The following is a 16,764-nucleotide window of genomic DNA, read 5'->3' on the forward strand; positions in this document are numbered from 1 at the left end:
GAGTTCTGAGTAATTCTAATGCTTCTAGGTTAACCTGAAGAAGTTCAGAGTTCAATGTCCATATGTCTATTTCAGGTCAGTGAAAATCTACACAGCATCACACTATCACAAATTTTACTCCCAACTGTACTTCCAAAAATGTTAAATAATTACTTGCTGACTCCATTTAAACTGCATCATTTATTATGCATCAGTGAACTGTAGCCAATTAGTTCATTTTATCATTGCAGTGTTAATGTCATGGTGAACTCCTATGTCAGGTCATATATAATCAATGGGTAATGAATAAATATAAGTAGGATGGGACTATAAGATTGACAAGTATTTAGGATCGATGAGTGCGTATTAGGAATATAAGTACAGCCTGGCTGTAATGCCAGGCCTACAGGTTGAGGTCTGTAAAATTTCAGCTTAACCACACTAGGCTTAAGGAAGCTTGACATAAGGGGGTAACCTAAGAATAACCCTATGCCACTAAAGTCACAAGATTGCTGGGGAAAATGGTCCAATAGGTGACGTTACGAGAAATATGTTGTAACATACCCATCTAAGCTGCAAGACACCTGATTGTAACATCACAGAAAGTTCTGTGCGGGCCGCAGGTGACCCTGGAAACAGTTAATGTAAAAGTTACTAAAATGCTTATGGGAATAAGGGTAACTAAGAACAACCTATGAAAAGCAGGGCACCCCAAAATTTATGGGGTGTGGAAATACAAATAAGGAAAAGAAAGGTTGAAACCTTCATGCGTGTGCATAAGGAGTAGGCACGGTAAGAACAAAAAGATAAAAGAGGTTCCATGACTAGGCTACAGTGGGAAGACCTCATTGGGAGAGCCCCAGCAGGAACCACCCCCCTCTCTCCATGACCACCTGTTGAGAAATCCACCCAGCTATGAAATGTTTGGTTCGAGAGTGTGAATATGGCATTGACCAGTGCATGGACTCTCTCCGGTTGCGTAAATAGGTATGCGAGTATAACATACTAAACAGGATCTTTTTTTACTTGTTTGTGGTATTGTCCTCATTCTTCATGTGTTGCTGGAGCTTCCAAATCTCCACTCTGTGTAGCAACAGGAGTTGAGCTCACTGTAATTTACCACAACTATTGATATCGATTCATTCAATTTAAAAATAAAGACTACAGAATAAATTTGCCCAAGTCACCTTTGAATCAGACATGAGCTTATAAGTGGTTCTGCCATTGAAAACATCTCCAGGTCTGTTAGTTATGTGACCTTTTGGGATAGAGTAAGCAATGCTTTTAAAAGTTTAGAGGCTCTATTGATGTCTGAGCTAGCCCATGCCTGACGAAAGCCAGTGACATATGGGTGTTACTGTGGCAGATTACAAGCATTGCCTAGATCGCATTGAAGAGGTCCTTGAAGGCATACGTTACATGGCAGCAAAACGTACTAAACAATTCATTCATATGAAAAGTACACTCCACCTTTAACATAAAACAAAGATTCACTGGGATCTCTCTATCTGTGCTAGCATTGCCCCTTGTGTCCCCGCCCCGGGGAAACCCATCCCCAAAGAGGGCAGGCAGTGTTTCGGCTTGGTGTGCACTTCTTCAGGTCTGTGAATCATAGAATATCTGGGTTGGAAGGGACCTCAGGAGGTCATCTCGTCCAACCCCCTGCTCAAAGCAGGACCAATCCCCAGTTTTTGCCCCGATCTCTAAATGGCCCCCTCAAGGATTGCGCTCACAACCCTGGGTTTAGCACGCCAATGCTCAAACCACTGAGTAGTGGGGACAGGAGCTTTAACTCCTGCAGTATCTCTATAGGAGTTCTGTTAGGGAGAGGAGCTGAGTTAGCACACTCCTTGACCATGCTAGCCATGCTCTTTCTTGAACAAGGGCCACGACTTTCTAAGCAGCATTATTCCCCCTGGGCGAAAAGAGTTAGTCCCCTACGGTGCCATGGCTTTCTACTCTTCAGGCGCTGCTCCAGGATTTCTGCCAGAGCATATTCAGGATGAGTGTGGCCAACAGTATGCAAAATACAGTGAGATTATTCAGAACACTATTTTGTTATCTCAGGTCCCACACTATAGATCTAGAGAAGTTCTGTAGGATTCTAAAGAACTGATCCATCTTACAGATTAGTTTGTTGTGCTTGGTCATTAGTGTAGAATGCTATAGGATCTGTTTTATAAGGGCAAGTGTCAACTTTGATAAGGTGTTACTGTTCTAGCCTGACTCATTTTGATATATATGCATTTACTGTGTGCTGGAAACTTTGTCAGTAACAGAAGGTACTGGGCCACAACTCTGTCTGCTGCAGAAAACAAGAGAGCAAGTACAATATCCATCCTTGGGCTTCCATATCTTCACTAGCTGCAGAACATTAGGGGTAAGCCTTTTGATTCCTAAAAAAGGCAACTGTATTGCTTTAATCCATGCATACTCAGTTACATGTGTTAATGCATTTGTACTGAAAATAACTAGAGAACCTAATACTGCTGGGTTAGTTTATTTTTTAGTATATTATATCAGTTACACAGGCCTAGTCTTGCCCATTGGGTTTAAAACTGCATTCACACCATTTCATGCTGCATGACACACTTTTCTTCAGTATTACCACCACAGTACTGCCAGCCCCAAGAACTCAGAAATCATGAGTCAGGATCCAAAATAATCATGAGACTAGCTTAAGTCATTAGATTTGCAAAAAATAATTAATTAGGTTCTTTTATCTGTCTCCTGATGTTGGAGCCTTTGGGGTTCAAAATATCCATCTTTTCTTCATAAACATGAGGGCTAGACGCTTACTTTAAAAACAAAAGTAATGGAAGCGGAGAGTCTCATGTATTCACATGATTCCCAAAGCTGTGGCTGCCAAGGACACAAATGATGCAAGATAAAACTTCAAGAGCTGGCAACCCTGCTACCAAGAATCACTTAAATGGAATATTTGGAAACCTAGATACTATTGCTTTCTCAGGTTGGCCCAAATTTCACAACGACGGTTCAAATTTCTACTTTCTGCTGCTAACAAGGTTCCTATAGTTTTAATTCATATTATTTGGATTTTTTTTTATTATTATTCACGTCTCCTAGGTTTTTTCAGTCATAAAACTGCTCTACCCAAATAATCTTCGATGTGAGCAAACCATTTACAGCCAGATTGAAATTAACGTGAGTTAGGCGCTTTAGAAAAAAATCCCATTAGGCACTTATCTTCATCTTTGAGCATCTAAACACCTAAAATTCTTGGTCTTAGTCACAAGTGATACAGCTCTACTGTACCAACCACTATCCAAAAACTTAGCCATCTGAACCAGTCAATTACACTTCCAATTTTTCCATCTTACAGGGCAACTACACTTGGCCAAAGGACTGGGGCGAAATACATTTAAAATGTTTTTCCTGCAAACCTGTGCATCAAGAATTGAAACCGTTCCCAAGAACACAAGGTTTATCATGTTAATCCCCAGTCCACATGGACATCATCTCTAGAAGAACTAAAATTCTCATTTATGGTTTTGGTATGTCAGTTTTGACAGCAGTTGAAGAAAACTGCTAACAAATCAAAATGGAAATACAAGGGGGTGGGGTGGAGAGCACACTTGCAGAAATAAATTGACCCAAGGAAACACCACCTCTAGGGATTCAAATACTTTAGCCGCTCTCTTCTCCCCACCCCCCAAGACAGTACAGTGCATTCTTTAATTTCAAATTCTGAATATTTCAGATTCCGCTCCCCCTGAAATAAATTGACTAAGATAAGTTGCTAGCACGTGAGGCAACCTGTAGACAGATAACATTTTACAGTTGGAGCCTGATAAGACCACATTGCCAGACGAGAAAAAAGCCTCATCTGAAGTGATATAGGATCTTATCATTTCCTGTGGATACCACATCATTGGGCACATACGTCTGCATTGACGTACACACTATTTTGTTATAATCTGTGTATTTTGTGACTTGGCCATAAGCCTTATGTAACACATTCCTATTTAACATGGAATAACATGTGCATTGCCGTGGTAAGCTAAGTAATTCTCTTTCCCCCTGGTAATTCTGCCTCTCAAGGCTTTTGTTTAGCCACTGAAGAAAGAAGGTGCCTGTGCTAGCCAGAACCACCACCACAATAAGATTTACAGGCACTAATGATGAATATTCCCTAGCCTAAACTCCCTGGTATGCCCAACCTGACATGGGATTTAGGATTCCCGGTGAACCATTTTGTTAAGATTTTAATAGGTTTTGCTAGGAGGGTTGTTATCGTGAGTTAGAGGGTGGGGAGCACCATTTCCTAATTAAACAAAAATGAAAAACACCTCAGCCTTTTTTGGACAGTATTTTAAGGCTACATTCTGCCATTGTGATACTGCAGGGTTACATTACAGCAAACACTTACACTGTCTCTTTGTTAAGAAAATCAAATGCAACTGCATTGATCACTTGGACAGAGAGCACATAACACAGATGGCAGCTCAGAAACTCTGTTCCTGCTGGATCAAACAAATATTAACTATTATATAATGAACATCTTTTCCTGTTACGCTGATGAACTACAACATACATTAGCTGTAACTGCTTCTGCATATGTAAAGCTATCTTCTGTGAAGCATTCATACACTCCCTGAGAGCAGAAGCGTAGCTTGTAATTGGTAAATTATGGTACACAAAATGCTTTCAAGCCTTTCTTGGAAACCCCTAAATTGTATTGCTTGACAAGAAATTATGTAATGGAGGATTATTTCAGGTGACTGCAAACTGTCCACAGTGCAACACCAATCAGCTAAACCCAGAAAACAAGCCTGATTCTTCATATCTGTCCTCTGCATATCCTATAAGGTTGTTCAGAAAAAAAATGTTATCAATGAAAATACTTACCGCTTCAGAGTCTTCAAATCCATGCAGGTACAAATTGTCATACATGGAGGTCTGATAACCCAAAGCACACCTCTCAATGCAAACCTGAAATTGCCACAAAGCCACAGCAAGGGTTAAAATGTAGAAAAAGCTGATGCAAGGGAGCAGAGCCTGCCTTGTCAATTTCCTGTGGCTTCCCCAGCCAAGATACTGTTCATTCACATCCCAGAGGGGAAGGTTATCCCTAGAGGCAGCCCAGACCTGGCATTTTATCTGCCTTCCAAATACAGAGCATAAAAGCAAAACCCTTCCCTAACCAAGGGCTGATGACAGAGCTAGAAAAGAACACTGTGATTGGCTGAGCTGCCCTGCTCTGCTTCAGTCAGCTGGAAGAGCATTTTCTTTGATAGTGGATGAGGACCCCTAGGCTTACACCTTTGCAAAGAGCTTGTCCCTGATTATTTCCCCTCTTTTACACACACACACTAAAATCTGATCCCAATCAAAAAGGGGTGTTCTATATGGAGAGCTTTTACCACTGAATACATCTTCCTATTTGTTAAACTATGTATTGTAAATATGTACTGTAGACATTTGGAAGATTTTGATTTCTAAATTGAAGTGTAAGAAAATAATACAATATTTCAAGGGAAAGGATCTGCACTTAACAAAAACTGTAATTTACATTTAAAAAGGGAAAATAGGTCATTTCATACAAAGGCACAGCGGGGGGGGGGTTGGAGAACAGATGAGATTTCATTCTTGTTCACATGAAGTTCTTAATATCCTACCTAAATTATAGTGCTGCATATGTGGGGGGGGGGAGAAGGGGAGAGAACACATTACCTCCTTAAAACACCAATTTTAGTAGTGAATAGAAACCAAGGGAGTCTACTCACTTTATTTTTAGGCAGTAGTATAAATTTTATTTTTCTAATGAGCAACAAGTTTCAGTTATCAGGTATTTTTTCTTTATAAGCCACTTCCAATGAACTATGCAAAATGGTTTAATTATAATGTTCCTTTTTATTCCAAACAACAACAAAAAACCCAATAGTTTCAACATGCTTTTGTTAAAAAGTGCAAGTTGGTCAAAATCTTGCACTTGTACATAATAAATTTACATGGGGCCAGACTGTAAAGCCTTGACACACACTGGTGAGCATTTACTCACAAGAACGGTCCTATTTGAGAGGAGTCACTAGCTACCAGTAAATGGGATTATTTGTATGAATAACTGCACCCCAGCAGGAACAAGGGGCTCACCAGCTACGTGTTGCATGTTTCACTCATAGCAGACATAGTAAGCTAAAGATGAAACATTTTTAAGTTAGGAGCAAAATAGCACCAACTTTGCAGCAAGAACTTCTCTTCTTCTAGGAAAGCTATTTTCATTAATTCCCTGAACTTCAATCATACAGTCAATTGTCAGAAATTTAGTTGCTCTGTTTAAGTAAGCAAAAGAAAACTCCTTAAAGGAAAACACACATGGGGCAACTCTTTTACAGTGAGCTTTTCTTTTCTACATAGTAACTTCTTTGTGGGTAAAATTCTCACACACTCGTAACATAATGCCAAAATTAACACGTTCTGTGTAGGAAACAGCATGGGGATTGGGGAAATGATACCTACACACTCCAGCATGAAGGCATGGCCACATAAAGGGGAGAAAATAAATACACTTTACTAGTCCAGTCCAAGGTGCCTGGCCACAGCCTATCACCAGGAGAGGGGGGAAAAAATCAGTCTAGATTGTGGACGTTTGAGTTTGATTATATGTTATTTATATAAATTTAGTGAGTTTGTTTGTACCCGTGTATCATCAAAGACGACAGATGATCTACGATGGCACAGAGACATTTAAGTTATCTTACTGTTTCATCTATGGAGTGTGAACTCGCAAGAAAAACTGACATTAGTGAGGCCATTCATGATTTTGCAATGAAAAAAAGCCAAAAAAGAGTTGTAAAGTGATAGGCCCTATCTATGTTATTTCAGAAGTCAAATATAATTTTTTCTTTCATTAGTGTGTCTGTAGGGAACGTTATGCGTTTTCCCTGGGCCCAGCAAAATGCAGCTTGTGGCCTGCCTGTCGGTGTATTTGCATAATCATGGACTCAGCAGTCATGCTCCAGGTCCTTTTAAGCCCCTTCTTTAAGGTGGCTGAGCTGGATTAAGGTATATGCATTATAGGTCCAGGAATAAACCCCAGCTCCTGGATTCACAGATTAGATTTTCTTTAAAGAAACGTATTTCTAGACCTCGTGAATGCAAAGGAAAGCTTGAAAATGTGGCTCGTGTGTGAGAGATGCCTGATTCTGCAGAGAGCCTGAAACAATAGCTCCAAGGAATCATAGAATATCAGGGTTGGAAGGGACCTCAGGAGGTCATCTAGTTCAACCCCCTGCTCAAAGCAGGACCAATCCTCAACTAAATCATCCCAGGCAGGGCTTTGTCAAGCCTGACCTTAAAAATATCTAAGGAAGGAGATTCCACCACCTCCCTAGGTAACACATCCCAGTGTTTCACCATCCTCCTAGTGAAAAAGCTTTTCCTAATATCCAATCTAAACCTCCCCGACTGCAACTTGAGACCATTACTCCTTGTTCTGTCATCAGCTACCACTGAGAACAGTCAAGGAGGCATGAACTACCCTAGACATCTTGACTCTGAAATCTCCTGCCACTTCAGAGAGGGGCAGAGCCCTGGGGGTAGGGCTGGAGTGGTGGAGACCCTATGCAAGGTGGTTCATGTGGGTTTTCTCATGCTTTATTTCTAGCAGTACTTTGGTGCCTAGTTTAAAAATCACAATGAAATGTGTCTAAGTTTTCACACTGTAGTGGAAGCCACATAAATAGGACTTTTAGGAACAAGACAGTGGACCTGATTTTCCTTACACTAGAGTAACTCCCTGGACACCTGTTTAAGTTTGATCAAAATCAGGCACCTGGCTACTACTGAGTACATAAGCACATGCATAACTTTTAGTATGTGAGCAGTCACATTCAAGCCAATAGGACTGGAGACCATCTTTGTTCTTGCACAGCACCTAACATAATGGAGTTATGATCCAAGACAGGGATTCCTAGACCCTACCACTGTACAAACAACGTGTAAAAATAGACATGTGCTTAAGTATTTTGCTGAATCAGGGACTAAACTGGGACCTAAGACATCAAAACACTGACAATGAAAGAATATGGTGATTGCTGTATGTACTTTGCACCTACCTGAGCATGAAGCACGAACAGCAGTTGGAGTATCCTACATTATAGGATTTAGTGCACACCTTTAGTTCATTGATTTCTTCAGTCTGCCTGGCCAATTAACCCTTGAGCTGCTCCGCTTGCTGTGCTGTCAGTCCTCATTTCATTGAAGTCAGTAGGGGGGTGTTAGGAATCACCAAGGAAATTTAGGAGCATGTACAAAATAAGCATTTTTAGTCCACCCAAGTGGACCCAGAAGATTCAGCAACAGCTAAATGGCCAAGGACCTGATTCAGCTACAATATATATTGTTTATGAATCACAGAATCCTATGACAGGCTGAGAAAGCCCAAAATATCAGCTTCTGCATTCTTACACTGTACAGATATTGGGTGGATTTTTGCTTATTAAATCCCTGAATAAATAAAACAAACTGTCCTAATGAGTTATTCCTCTTCCACGCTATAGAATAAAATAACTATTTCATAAGGTTAGTTGGCAATGCTAAAAACAAACAAAATTGTAGACACTAAAAAGCTGAAGATAAAGCTTGGGTTGTCTCTTGATTCTCAATCCTCTGCTTAGCCACAGACCAGCTTTCTGGCCTGTCCATTGTAGTGGGAACCTCAAAATTGATAAGTGGCCACCCAGTGGGGAAAAAAATCTAAAATGAAGAAAATTTAAGGAGCAGGGAAATAACATTGCTTGAGGGTATTATTTATACTAAATATAGTTACCATTAAAAAATTAAGTCTGTGATAACAAATACAATGTTTAGGGAAACTTTTAAATGTCAGGTTTCAGAGTAACAGCCGTGTTAAGCTGTACTCACAAAAAGAAAAGGAGTACTTGTGGCACCTTAGAGACTAACCAATTTATTTGAGCATAAGCTTCCGATGAAGTGAGCTGTAGCTCACGAAAGCTTATGCTCAAATAAATTAGTTAGTCTCTAAGGTGCCACAAGTACTCCTTTTCTTTTTTTAAATGTCAGAATTTTTGAAGAAACTTTTAGATGTGATATCAGAATAATTTGTTATTCAAAAAAGGAGGAGCAGGAGGAGGAGAAATCTTTTCAGTGAACTTTGACATACATTTGTAATGGAAGTATTTAATCCCCAAATCAGTGGAATTGCTCTATTTCCTGTTCTACTTACATTTTAATCTAGACATGATTATAAGAGAAAAGACAATATTCAGGGGTATTAAAATGTTTTTAACTGCTTAAGCTGAATAGCTTTTAAAAGGTGTAATAAAAATATATTAACTCAAACAGGATTGTATTTAAAAGTTGTAAACAGACCGTTTTAATCAGTAGAAGCTGAAAGAAAATTGTCACAGACCAAATACCATATGCTTAACTCACTGAAGAAGTCCCATATACCATATGCTTAACTCATTTCACAGGGGCTACTCACATGACTTAGGTAAGAAGAGTTTGACTAGAAGTTTTCCCCCCTCAAATTGCTGAACTCTATGGAAAATGAAATTGACATGTTATACTGCGCCATCGACCCCTAGTTTAGACGTGGTTTTGTGACCAAAATGCAAATAAGGAGATGGCTGAAATACTCAAGAACTCTAATGGGAACCCTAAATCCATATCTAGATCTGTGCTAAATATTTATGAGGTTGTTTACTGGTCAAAGGGACAATCTCAGTCAAGTCCTTCAAGACAATTAAAAAGAAAAAAAAATTATACTGTACTGCAGGTTAATAGTAATCTGCTTCTGTTATGTTATGTAGAATGGAGGTCTGGTTTTTCAGATTTGGAAATTAACCCTTTTGGTGCTGGTCTTGCAGATTAGCTACTGTGCCTCTGTTGTTCAATTAACATTGGGGTGAAATCGGTAGAATATTAGGTTGTGTGTGGAACGTTCAGACACACAATGTGTTCTGCCAGACAAACCTCTGAGCAGGAATTAAAGGGCCAGCATTCCATCAAAGATTAATGTGGGAAGCTCTCATGCATCTGTTAGTGCTCTATCACTTCAATCTGGCAACACTGATTGCTTTGCTGAATGAAGGCTTTCTTAGCAATGTGAAGCACCAGAAATATTTTCCTTTTATTGACATCGAAGAGCTTTACAGAATACAGCACAGTAATCTGTGGAAGGAACCCAGAAAGGAGCTTCTATGCACAAAGGTTTCTACTGCCTGTGACAAGGGATCTTGGAAAATAAAAGCGAGTTTCCTAAATAAAGGTGAATGTGTACAAATTATACTCACATCCATGAAGACCCATTGATGTTGATGAGGTTGGATATGTGCGAGGGTAGGCTTTGGCCCTGGGATCAGTTACATGAAAACCATACAATTGAGCAATGGAGACAGCTAGAAAGCATCATTTAAGTGAAAGTCATTGTTGTCTTGGAAACCACTGCATAATAACTACACTGCACGGTCGGTGCAGTGACAATACCAGGTTCCCTGTAAGTAAGGCGTTAATTCTGGCTTTCCTTCCTCCTCACCTTGAATGGGTGCTCAAGGGACGAGCGATTTGAAGGACTGAAGGGGAGTTAGAGAGAAAAGGTCAGTGGGCAAGTATGGCTCCCACCTAGGTTTTGAGGAGGGGTTTAAACCCCCAGATGAAGTTACATAACCAACTCCTGTCCACCAAAATCACACCCCTAAGCCCAGGCCTGGCTAAAGACTGTAGGAAGGATTAGTAAGAATTGTTTAGGTTATGCTTACTTAACTGATACATTTTACTTAAAGTGCATGCATGAGTTGTAGTGGGGCATGGCGGGGGAGTGGGATATAATGTCTCCTACTGCAAAAGTGGAACCCAGCAGCTTGGTTCTTCCAACCCCAGCTACTAGTTTCTATTATTTTTCACTGGTCTACGTTTTCAAGCCTGTCTTCATAAGGTACAATTAGGGCCAAGATTCAGGGCCTTACTCTGGCCCTCCAGCAAAGTAGCCAGAATTAACCTGGGAATTCCTGTTCCATAAGGAAATCTCTGTGTACCATTCCTGTTCTTACGACATTTACTCCTCCAGCCCCAGATGTAGGGGGCATGGCTTGGAAAAGAGGCATAGCTGGGCAGTTCTGTGTTACAGCTATCTCTGGCTGCTAATGGCCCGTTGTTGCTGTTAAGAGCTGACATAAAGAGCTACACATAAGAAGCCAATTTGCACTGCCCCAAAAGAACAAGTTTTACTGAGCCTACAAAACCCAGACTCTATACTATGTACCCTGGAGTGCCATCTGCTGGTGGATTATCTATTAACGGTTTACATATACATAGCTATCACTTATACAGCACTCCTATAACAGTGTTTGGTGGGCAGCCAGAGGGTCTGATTTACACCTAGGACTGGACAACTTCCCAGCCAGCTTCAGGATCCACCAACCGCAACCCTTTCTGGTGCTGCACTGAGAATAACTGAGCTGCAGCAGCAAATATGGCCCTTTCTTTTTATTTTAAATGAATGAACGGAGATTCTCTTTCACATGGCTCAAAGGCCAGTTGTGTTAGCAAGGGCCTTGCATGAGTACTCTCCAGTTCAGTGCAAATGAAGTCAAATGTTAGGTCAGCTCTATACTATTACCTATTATATACAAGCTTTTATATTTTAATCAGGGTTGTCAATCGCAGTTAACACCTGTGATTAACTGAAAATAGAATTAACATGTTAATTTTTTTTTTAATGTGTTCATCCCATACCTCTGCGTGGGTAGGGACACATACCTCTAGGTGAAGGGTTGAAGCCACAGCTGGCAGCTCCGGGAGTGTCAGGGGGACTGAAACCCCAACTCCTGAGTGGGGCTGAAACTCTAAGCCAGGCTGGAGCTTCATACCCCGAGCCCCAAGAGTGGCTGATGCCTGGAGCCCGATGCCCCAAGGGGGACTGAAGCACCGAGCATGGCTGAAGTCCAGAGCCCCGAGCCCTTTGCTCAGCCCCTTGCCCCTGAGCAAGGCTGACGCCCCAAGTCCCTCATGGCTGAAGGTAGAGGTCACAATCTTTTCTAGAGGAGGGGGTCACAATTTTTTTTTAAGTCCAAATGGGTCACCAGCATCAAAAGTTTGAGAAACAATGCCGTATAAAACAGAGGCCTGACTAGCTCAGCCTCCCTGCACCAGGCTCCCCTCCCCTGCCGCATGCAGAGTCCTTGAGGTAAAATCCACCCGCCCTTGCAAACAAGGGCTCACTCAGTTGAAGGGAGTTATATAATTAATAAATAAATTCTACGTTTGTAAGTTCAACTTTCATGATAAAGAGATTGCACTACAGTACTTGTATAAGATCTGAAATTCTTAAAACTGCTATGGTGATTTCATAAAAAACAGTACTTTATTACCCCATTAGAGTAAAACACTGAAAGTAAGAAAAGCAGTCAGAATATTGACTTAACTGAAAAAGTAGAAGCTGAATACTCTATTGAAAAGTCTCCTTTCACCACAGATAAAAATATTGTAACTACCTGATGTCAAGAGCATTTCATATCCCTTTGAATGGATACATTCTAGGCACAAATCTCCCTGGAGTCAGAGAGGGATTCTTCTTGGATTCCATTTCTTTTTGCTCAGTTGAATTATTTTTGAGGTCCAAAGGGAGAAGGTGTGAAGTCTCTAAGAAAAATGGGTCCATATGTTCCTGGTTTGGAGTGATCCAAATGTTGGTGGGGGGGGAACCACAGTATTTCATAGAACATGAACTTTATAGAATGCAGCCCAAGACCATATCAAATTTTATTTGAAGCCCAAGCTAATGATTGAACCCTCAAATAACCACAGTAGTCCAGTTCTTTCAATAGATGTAGCAGACTGCTCTTTGTATAAATGCACCAATAGGTTATTTGGGTGGAAGTGCAGTAATGAGATTGCAGAGTCAGGTAAAAACAGCAGTACTGCAGTGTACAAAGCCAGAGAGAGAAGTCAGTACGTTCATTCTTTTTCTTACCCTAACAAATTCATTTTCACTATTATCAAATCACTGGTACCAAATCACTGTGATCAGTGCAGGAGGGCTGTGGAGCCAGAGTGCCCCTCCTCTCCCAGCCTGGGTGTGGGGCTGGCATTGGCAGGAACATTAGCCTCAGGGTAACACAAGGACAACTTCGTTCACAGACTCCAAGCCAGCACAGAAGGGTAGATGTTCCACACACCTCTGATACTACAACAATGAGCATGGAAATAGATTACGCTAAAATGTAATTTTTACATTTTACAAAATGTAATTGGGCCTGAGAGTATGTATTAAGGAAAAACTTAATACTTACAGTAATACTATATCGATGTATGTGATTTTATTGAACCCATTCCTTCTAGAAATCTTAAAGCGCATGACACTTGTGCTCCAGAAACTGCAGCCATCATCAACAAGCTTCCAGCTGAAACTCACATGTTGGTTTTGACCCATAAAGCCCCAAACATTTTGAGACTTGTTGAGAAATTACCTCCCTCTCATAAAATACTGCCATGGTTGAGATCAGCAGAGGTGCTCAAGCAGGTGCTCCATCAATTCAAAGAGGGAGGAACTGCCAGCAAAACATTAATGGTTATCTACTTCAGAACTTGCTTCCACCCATTGGAAAGAGACTGAATTTCTTAATCTTCCAGCTACTTGGCAAAGCCCACCTTTTTTCCCCAGGCATCTGGGATGGATGGTTGATGGGATATGGTGATGAGGCTTTGATATGAGAGCAATACAGTTATTGGTTTATGGATTACTGTTGGAGTATTGAGCAGCTCTAGAAGGTTTCGTTACAACTTTTTTATTTATATTTAAGAACAATAAAATTAAAATGACATTTTGGACATGTCTTTCTATTGAGGATTCAGAGGCCTACGTTTAAGTTTTGTTAAAAGTATGTACAGCACTAGACAGGTTATTTGAATCTGAAGTCACAAATGAATCTGCTAGTGCCCAGTTTAACAGTTTTTAGGGTGTAATGTAAGGCACCACCTATTCAGTAAGGCTTTTACTTCACTGTCATAAATATAAAGGGAAGGGTAACCATCTTTCTGTATACAGTGCTATAAAATCCCTCCTGGCCAGAGGCAAAACCCTTTCACCTGTAAAGGGTTAAGAAGCTAAGGTAACTTTGCTGGCACCTGACCCAAAATGACCAACGAGAGTACAAGATACTTTCAAATCTGGAGGGGGGAGGATGGGGACAAAGGGTCTGTGTGTGATGCTTTTGCCAGGAACAGATCAGGAATGTAGCCTTACAACTCCTGTTAAATTAGTAAGTACTCTAGCTAGAACATGTGTTAGATTTCCTTTCGTTTAATGGCTGGTAAAATAAGCTGTGCTGGATGGAATGTATATTCATGTTTTTGTGTCTTTTTGTAACTTAAGGTTTTGCCTAGAGGGATTCTCTACGTTTTGAATCCGATTACCCTGTAAGGTATTTACCATCCTGATTTTACAGAGGTGATTCTTTTACCTTTTCTTTAATTAAAATTCTTCTTTTAAGAACCTGATTGATTTTTCATTGTTCTTAAGATCCAAGGGTTTGGGTCTGTGTTCACCTGTACAAATTGGTGAGGATTCTTATCAAGCCTTCCCCAGAAAAGGGGGTATAGGGCTTGGGGGGATATTTTGGGGGAAGACGTCTCCAAGTGGGCTCTTTCGCTGTTCTTTGTTTAAAACGCTTGGTGGTGGCAGCATACGGTTCAAGGACAAGGCAAAGTTTGTACCTTGGGGAAGTTTTTAACCTAAGCTGGTAAGAATAAGCTTAGGGGGTCTTTCATGCAGGTCCCCACATCTGTACCCTAGAGTTCAAAGTGGGAAAGGAACCTTGATACTCACATTGCTACATTAGGACTGCTATGAACGTTTCATTGTTGCAAGTTATTTGCATTCTCATGGTTTAAAGCACTTATAGTGGGAGGGGTAACTGAACTACTCATCATTATTCTCTGCATTTGACTATTTGTGTGATTGATCATTTTCTTTCATGTCTTTTTTTTTTCTTTTTAAGAAAAGGCAATCAATAAACACTATATAAATGCAAAGAGGCTAAGCTGTAGTTGTTGTGGGACATTGGGAACCACCAACTCGAATTTCCTGACTGTGCTTGAATTCATAGTCACAGCATTAAAGGACCTAAATCCACATTTAGGCACCTAAATCAAAGTAGCCTGATCTTGATAGGTGCAGAGCATGCAAAACTCTCATTGACTTCAAAGGTAGCTGCATGTGGCTCAGTACTTTTGAAAATCAAGCCACTATGATTTAAGTCCCTAAATATGGATTTAGGAACCCAATTTAAGCATCCAGTTAAAAATGTGGTGGTTTTGTTTTTCCCCCTTGAATTGTAAAATATAAATTCTGAGGGTTTTGTTTCTTTTGGGGGAGGGGGTACTTTTTATTTTTTAAACCCACATACCAGAATCTATGAGACAGTAGTGCACCTTCATTCATTTCTCATTTTTAACCTTAAGTTCTTCTCTTAAGAGTAATATTCAGTTTCCTAAGTGCTGTAAGAGTTGATGCTGAACACCCATCAGGCCTTTACCTTATGAGCTGATGTAATTATGAAAAATTGTCAATAAAAGACAATTTAAAATGTTATGGGAGAGGATGCAGTGCCTGAAGATATGAAGAAATGTTTTAGATTGGTAATTAAAAGTCTGGAAGCCTCATAAATATCGAAAACACAATAAAGAACAACCAATCAGGGCTTGATCCAAGTCTCAATGAAGTAATTGGGAATGTTTCCACGTAGCCAAGGTCTGAATTATAAGCATTAGTATGTGAAGGCAAATAATGGATGAAGTAGTACTGTAAATGTAGTGTGGTTTTGAACAAGGACCTGTGATTACATCACAATCCAGTTTTAAAGTCAAACAGAAATCTTTATTGAACAATACCTAGCCTAGCATGGGTTGTCAGCAGGGCTTAAAACCAAGACATAGAATCATAGAATATCAGGGTTGGAAGGGACCTCAGGAGGTCATCTAGTCCAACCCCCTGCTCAAAGCAGGACCAATCCCCAATTTTTGCCCCAGATCCCTAAATGGCCCCCTCAAGGATTGAACTCACAACCCTGGGTTTAGCAGGCCAACGCTCAAACCACTGAGCTATCCCTCCCCCCACATGAAGCATCCCTACTCCTTGAGCCAAAGGAATAATTCCACTAGCAGGTAGCACTAGTGGATTGTTATCCTCTGTGAATTAGTAGCGAAAGAGGATGCAACATAGATTATCCAAGTATATTCCATTAGTACTCAGGTTTGTGAGATGGAGCACATCATAGAAGCCACATGACTGTGAATGGTGAGCTCTTCATATTTTGTGAACTAAGTGATTGCATGCAGTCCTGAAAGCTCCTTTTCCTCCTGGTCAGTTTTAACTTCCCAAAGCCACATGAACATTGGTAATTTAACTAGAAACCATTCTTGGGACTGTTGATGGAAACATTTTCTTGATTAAATATGATCCTCAAATGTGAAGCCTTGGGAGATAAAATGGGCGAAGAATGGATGGACTAAGTAGCTGGAGACTGATAAAGGATGATGTTGCCAGTTAAAATGAGGTCATTACTTCTTCCTTAACTGACAAGATCGCACTGGAAGTTTCTATAGCATTAATACTTGTAGGAAAACTAGCAAATTTACTACTTGGTGCCTTTGAAAAGAAAAGACTGACCTCAGCCTAAGGCCTCATGAGCTAGAGATCCAACCTCACCAGCTGACATGATGACACCATAGCAATGCTGCCACAAGAACACAGATAGACTGCAAGATCAGCCAGAGGACAAAGAAATGCATGGACAGTGC

General features: G+C 40.5%; 1 protein-coding gene across 5 annotated transcripts in view; it reads right to left on the bottom strand.

Annotated features, from left to right (window-relative positions):
• Positions 1-16,764, bottom strand: part of CACNB4 (calcium voltage-gated channel auxiliary subunit beta 4) — a 191,482-nt gene that overhangs the window by 104,702 nt on the left and 70,016 nt on the right. Inside the window, exon 1 of one of the 5 annotated variants that reach the window (XM_084643145.1) lies at positions 4,849-5,128. The exons of the other annotated variants lie outside the window; for them this stretch is intronic. Within the exon in view, the coding sequence (XP_084499271.1) occupies positions 4,849-4,893 (45 nt within the window). The 5' untranslated portion in view covers positions 4,894-5,128. Of the gene's footprint in view, positions 1-4,848; positions 5,129-16,764 lie in introns of those variants that run through there. 5 annotated transcript variants of the gene reach the window in all.

The sequence above is a fragment of the Lepidochelys olivacea genome (assembly GCF_965140295.1).
Source record: "Lepidochelys olivacea isolate rLepOli2 genome assembly, chromosome: 11".
NCBI lineage: Eukaryota > Metazoa > Chordata > Testudines > Cheloniidae > Lepidochelys > Lepidochelys olivacea.